The 6,214-nt window shown below is 34.4% G+C and overlaps 1 protein-coding gene across 1 annotated transcript in view; it reads right to left on the reverse strand.

Moving 5' to 3' along the window:
* The window catches only part of LOC107083348 (chloride channel protein 2-like), a 66,165-nt gene that overhangs the window by 14,174 nt on the left and 45,777 nt on the right, over nt 1-6,214 (reverse strand). The window contains exons 8-11 of the mRNA XM_015372490.1: nt 2,512-2,739; nt 2,218-2,302; nt 1,917-2,018; nt 587-671 (exon numbers count right to left, since the gene is read on the reverse strand). Of these exons, the coding sequence (XP_015227976.1) occupies nt 587-671; nt 1,917-2,018; nt 2,218-2,302; nt 2,512-2,739 (500 nt within the window). The remainder of the gene's footprint in view (nt 1-586; nt 672-1,916; nt 2,019-2,217; nt 2,303-2,511; nt 2,740-6,214) is intronic.

The raw sequence follows: 6,214 nt of genomic DNA on the forward strand, positions 1-6,214 counted from the left end.
CTTCCTTCCTTCCTTCCTTCCTTCCTTCCTTCCTTCCTTCCTTCCTTCCTTCCTTTTTCATGTTTGCTTCAACAAAGATAAAACAAAATAAGAAAGGATCACATCTTATCGTCATCTTATCGTCATCAGAACTGCACTGCCCTGTGGCTCGATGAACCAATGATAAACTATCATCTTTCTGATTTGTTTGTTTTGTTCAAGTCTTTGAACCAACCTCTGTGCCCCCATAAAAAAAATAAAATAAAAACCATTGGCCCCAATCTGCCCCCACGGTAAATTTGATCTAGAACTGTCACTGTTTATAAAGGGTATTTAATTATTTGATTTAATGTTAATGAAACTCTTTAGAAGCTGGGGATTCTGTTTTAGTTTTACTACAAAAAGTTATAATTTACTGCCACTGCTACACCAAGAGCTTATGCAGAGGGTCTGAATGTCAATAGAAATGTTTAAAAATCATGTACCATCTGAGCAAATATACCAGCTGTTATACAGCTTATTAACTTCACACCGGTTCTCACTTCATTTAAAACATCAATCAGCAGATCTCACAATGTCAGCAAAAGGTGCAAACATATTTTCTCACCTGTCCAGCCATAAACTGCCCGAAACCGGGAGGAAACGTGAGCGTGGACACCAGCAGGGTGACGAGGGCAGGGTACACCAGCCGCCTAACAGGAAGAGACGGACTGTGGGGTCATTAATGGGGGTGCCCATCATGCTGTTTACGCAGATGATGCACCGATCTATGAATACATTCTGATGAGGCTGTGCCAAACTGACACACCTGCTTTTCTCTAGAACAGCAATATCACTGTGACACACTGTGTGATTGGGAGATTGTTCAACACAAGAGAAAAGAAGCAGAATCAGGGGCTTATGATCAGAGGTTTGAAAGGTCCACAGACAATACCAGCAATGTGGCATTTAGAAAAAAATATTATTAACCTCACACACCTATGTTTAAAGGGATTTTTATGTTTCAAGCTTGTCCTGAAATATTTTTTGTTTATTTTCTTCTGCTTGTTTAATAATTTTTGTTCTTTCTGTTCATGTTTTTTTTTTTTATGTTTTAATGTAAAGTTTTTATCAATCGCCTATTTTGTTGTGGTGTTTAGTTTTCCTTAGGGTCATTATTATATGTTTTTATTTTATACCTTATCAATGTGTTTTATAAGAATTGCTATTGTCATAAAATAATCTCTTTGTTGCTTTCTTTCAGTTGGATTCCTAGACTAGTTATGTTTAAAGGTATTTTTTGGAATAAAAAAAACGGATGTGTTACTTTGGTGTTTTATTAAATTTTTTTGTTTCTTTTTCAGTTTTTGTTAGAGTGTGTCCTCCCTAACTGTTTTGGTCATTTCACCCCCTACTATGCTTAATATGAAAAAAAAAAAAAAAAGCTGTTTACCACTGGATTTCTCATATCGATAAGAGAATAAAAATAAGAAACAAAGTTAAACTATGTTTTTTGAATGTAATTTGTGTGTGTAAGTTTTTGTTTTATGGTGCTGTGAGAGGTCTATTAGAGGTAATATTTGGGAAAGTGAGCACATTTTCCTCATTTTCTCACGTCGTTTTTGGGTTATGTTTAGGACCTTAGTATGGGCTAAGTTTAGGCAATATTTATGTTTTATGTTTAATGAATGATGCATGTTTCATATGGATATGAAAAAATAAAGTCCTTGTAAAGAAGGAAACACCGGGATATGTGTCTGTGCTCTTGTTGTCATTGTGTTTCAGATGCAATGGCTGCTAGACTTATCTTTGTATTCTATTGTTCACCTGATGTTGCCCTTTAAAGGTTTATAATTGGGAAAAACATTTAGCCCCTCCAGCAGCACCATAATGAGCCTAAGCAGTGTATAATAACGTATTGAAAGAAAAAAAAAAAAAAAACAGGACCAGATACTCACTTTCTCAACAAAAACTTGTTTATAGTCTTCTGCTTCCTCATGCACTCTACAATCAGTCTGTTTAGGTAGACAAACAGAGCCCCACCAAACCCACAGGCAATCCTGCAAAGAGACAAACATGACATGTTTAGCCTACACAGGAAAAAAACAGTGGACCTCAGTTAAGCCAATGTTCGATGCTCTTTTACACAACATAAGCAATAAAAGGGATTCTGTAGGAGAAAAGGCACAATTAAACCTAAACATATCATCTGAACCTAAACACTGTTTATGCAGAGTCTCTCTAGTGAAACAAACCCACCCAAGTATGGCGAATGCCGGCAGCTCCTGAAGGTCAAATGGAAAATCCAGACGGAAACGTGTCTTAAAGAGGGCAGTGATGGTCTCTGGGGAAAAAAAGATTGTTCTCACTCTGCAGCAGTCAGGAGCAACCGTTAGTGAAAACCTGTCATCCTGATTTTTAAAATAAGGTGGCTGAACACCATTGCACGTTTGTGCAATAGACCTAGTCCACAGCACAGGTGAAGTAACAAAAAATAGATAGATAAGCTAATTATCTATTAATTATCTATTAATAATACTGAGTCTCTTTTACCTTCCTCCTGGTTCCAAACAGCCAGCACTCTGAATATGAAAGCACTGAAGGTGGCCGCAAAGAAGCCCCTCCAATAGTTCCTGACTGCAAAAAATGTTGACGTAACTTCGATACTGAACAGCACACCTGTAACGCACAAATGTACACTAAGATAATCACACATTTCAGCAAACAGAAATGCTGAATGCATGGCGTTGCAAAAAAATAAAAAATAACACTCAATCAAACCTTTATACCATTTTTTAATATTAAAACCTCAAACAGTTCTGACATAAAAGGAGATAAAATCCCAATTTTTACAAATAGAAATGCGAAAGTATGACGTATTTTAATCTAACCTTGTTTGCTCTAACACCTCTACATACTGTATAAGTGATGAACTGTAGTAATCTTATATGTACAAGGAGTGCACTGATGTATATCTCAGCTCATCTCTTAGAGACTGTCGGTTTATGTTCCAGCAGGACAATAATCCTGGAAACTTATGCTTTAGCAAAACCCAGTTAAAGTCTAGATTCAGATATGGTTGAGAATCTATGGCAAGGCTTAACAAATTTGATGTTTACAAAGATTTAGCTCTACCTGACGTAGCCCAAGCAAACAAATTTGGGCCACAATTTCATTTTTGTGGCATTAAAAATGGTTAGAGATGTAACAAAAGCATCATAGCTGTAGTTTTTACTTTTGTTTTGGCAAAAGATGGTTCTTAAAGGGATTAGTTTAGGGTTTATTTGAAGGTTGCGAAGTATACTAGCAACCTGAAAATTATTCTTTTCTATCCCCTCCCCCTTGAATATGGTGCAGACTAACTAGAAAGCGTGTTGTTCATAAAGCAACGACTGGTTGTGCAGCTTAATTTACAGTTAGAGTAGCAGAACTGAGTACAGCCTTTAAATATAGAGTGAAAGATGTCACCTCTGATGGGGAGCCATCCTGTGATATTATGGGATGTGTGAATTGCTTAATACTGTTTTGAAGATGAGAAGTGGAAAATAATCCAAGCTTTTATTAAAAAAAGAACACTGAAGGGTTAAGACTAGAGCAGGGTGTATGACTGAGAGAGAAATCCTAACAGGAAAACCCAAATCACTGTAAAGTGCTGCCTACATTATCTGTAAGGGTAGTTATTATTTGTTTTGCTAATTTATTATAGTGATTTGATAACATTTCAGGATTAACTGTGTTGGTATTACATATGAACATATAAAATTTGCCTTGCAAAAATAAAGTAACTGATGAGGAAGAAATTGATAAAGGCAAGAAGCCATGGATAGAGGAATATGAGGAGGGAGAGATAATAAAAAAAAGATGTTTGTTTGTTTCTTAACAATAATATTACACTTTTTTATTAGAGGTACAGACATATGTTGTGGACTTTCTTAGAAACTTTTCGGAGGCTTTTATATTGTGTATATTGATGAATGAATCATATTATATCGATCGATTCATTTAATCGATACCCTTTTCATCAATTAAGTTAATATATTGTGCTATAAGTGCAATGTTAAACTATAACTATTATAAAACAGGTAATTAGTTGTTTTGCTAATTTATAATAACATCCCTTTCCATGCATTTCTCAAGTCATTGCCCTGCTGATTTAATCTTGAACTCAAAACAAAAGTCTTCTGCCAAATAAGGATTATAAATTTACTGTTAAGTTATTGCAGTTACCAACTGTTGAAATCATTGTATCATTTAATAAGCGACAACTACATATTCACAAAACAACAAAGCTAATTTAATCTAAAAAGTATATATCCTGGATGTGAAATTTATAATAATTAATCATTTTCATAATGTTTCTTTTTAAAAAATTGAAAAATTGAATTAAAAATGAATAAAAAAAAAATACTGAACAAATAATTGATAAGAGATTAATTAAACTTTGTTAGAAATTTCAGTGAAGCTACAAATCTCTCAATATGAATGAGATGTCAATCATTCCCCCCAAAAACATGCCCTATCGTCTTTTTCTGTCTAAAAGAATCAACTCAAACAAAAAAGATATTATTAAAAAAATATATCAGCTCTGTGGATATATAAGCAAATCCTGCAATTTTCTGCTAAAATGCACAGGAAAAAATAGACAACTTTGCAGGGTTCGACATACTCCGACATTAAAATATATAAAAGGAGAAGTTTGCCAGACATGATAACCTACAAGATGTTAAATAATTTAAAAACTGATATAAGATAAAAGATCATGAACCTTTTGCATTGCTCAGAAAAAAAAGAAGTTTGAACATTTCCCTGAGTGGGCGAGTCCATCTGCTTATAAAGAGACCTGCTGCTGCTGCTGAGTCCAAACGTGATTCATCACTTTAACATTTTATCAAACAGATTCTTCAAGCTAAGAAAATCTTGACATTATTTAAAGAGTGGGTGAAGCATGCCTTTGGACCTATAAGTATGAAATAAAGTTATAAGTCATGACCCAGATAATCAAATATCTGAATCACCTTCTACGTGCGTTGTCCTGCTGTTTTGTCTGGCTCAGTAATTTTATCACTTTGTCTTCAACGAGTTTAGCAAGGTAAACAATCTCATTATTACACATTAGGAATGAATCTGTTTGAGAGCCATTTAAAATATAGATTAATTTGAAACAGATGAGTAAAAAATAAAACTGTTCAGCCTGACAAAACTACAAAAGACTTTTGCAATGTGCCAAGTTTAATCATTGTAATTATGCAAATGGATTTAAATATCAAAAATATCACCGGCTTTTTATTTACAATATGGTATACCAAATTGTTTCGGTAAAAATTTGATGTTTTCTAGCACTCTAATCCGTTCAATACAAAAGTCTGCAATCAACATGGTGTGATATCATCTGTCCATCTAACACAGTTATTTATGAACATATCATCTCACAATATGCAACTAAAATATGACTGAACAATAATAATACATGACCAATTTACTTTAGTCTTGTGCTATATATCTAAAACCCTGCCCTAACCCAACCCCTTACTAACACATACCAAAACTTAAACCTAACCTATACTCAATTCACACCTAAATCTAACCTTCAACCCAAGAAGAGAACCTTTCCTCATGGGGATCATTCATTGGTCCCCACATGTTCCAATAAGTCCGCTTTGTAGTACCATTTTCCTGGGAATTTGGCCTTACACAGTTTACATAAGGTGACAAATACTTTGTCACACATAAACACAGACAGAAATAATAAAAAACTAAATACAAACAAACAAAAATGCTATAGTGCTGTAATAGTTCTAAATAAAAAAAATGCATGTACCGGTATGTGGAAAGAATAGTACCGTAGCATTTTCTTGTAAAAGTAGCTATAGTTGCTAATAGATTTTTTTTTATTGATATTACATTGAGAGCTATATAATAATAATTGAACTTTATATCACATTAGAGAAATTAACCTCTGCATTTAACCCATCCCCTTGGCGAGCGGAGGGCTGCCATTGTGTGGCGCCCGAGGAGCAGTGTGGGGTTAAGGTTCTTGTTCAGGAACCCAGAGTGCAGGCTGTGGTGATGGAACAGGTACTTGCAATCCTCTCAGAACACAAGCGGATCAATCAATCAATCAATCAATCAATCAATCAATCAATCAATCAATCAATCAATCAATCAATCTATCTATCTATCTATCTATCTATCTATCTATCTATCTATCTATCTATCTATCTATCTATCTATCTATCTATCTATCTATCTATCTATC

Source organism: Cyprinodon variegatus, unplaced genomic scaffold (assembly GCF_000732505.1).
Source record: "Cyprinodon variegatus isolate N-32 unplaced genomic scaffold, C_variegatus-1.0 Scaffold73, whole genome shotgun sequence".
Lineage (NCBI taxonomy): Eukaryota > Metazoa > Chordata > Actinopteri > Cyprinodontiformes > Cyprinodontidae > Cyprinodon > Cyprinodon variegatus.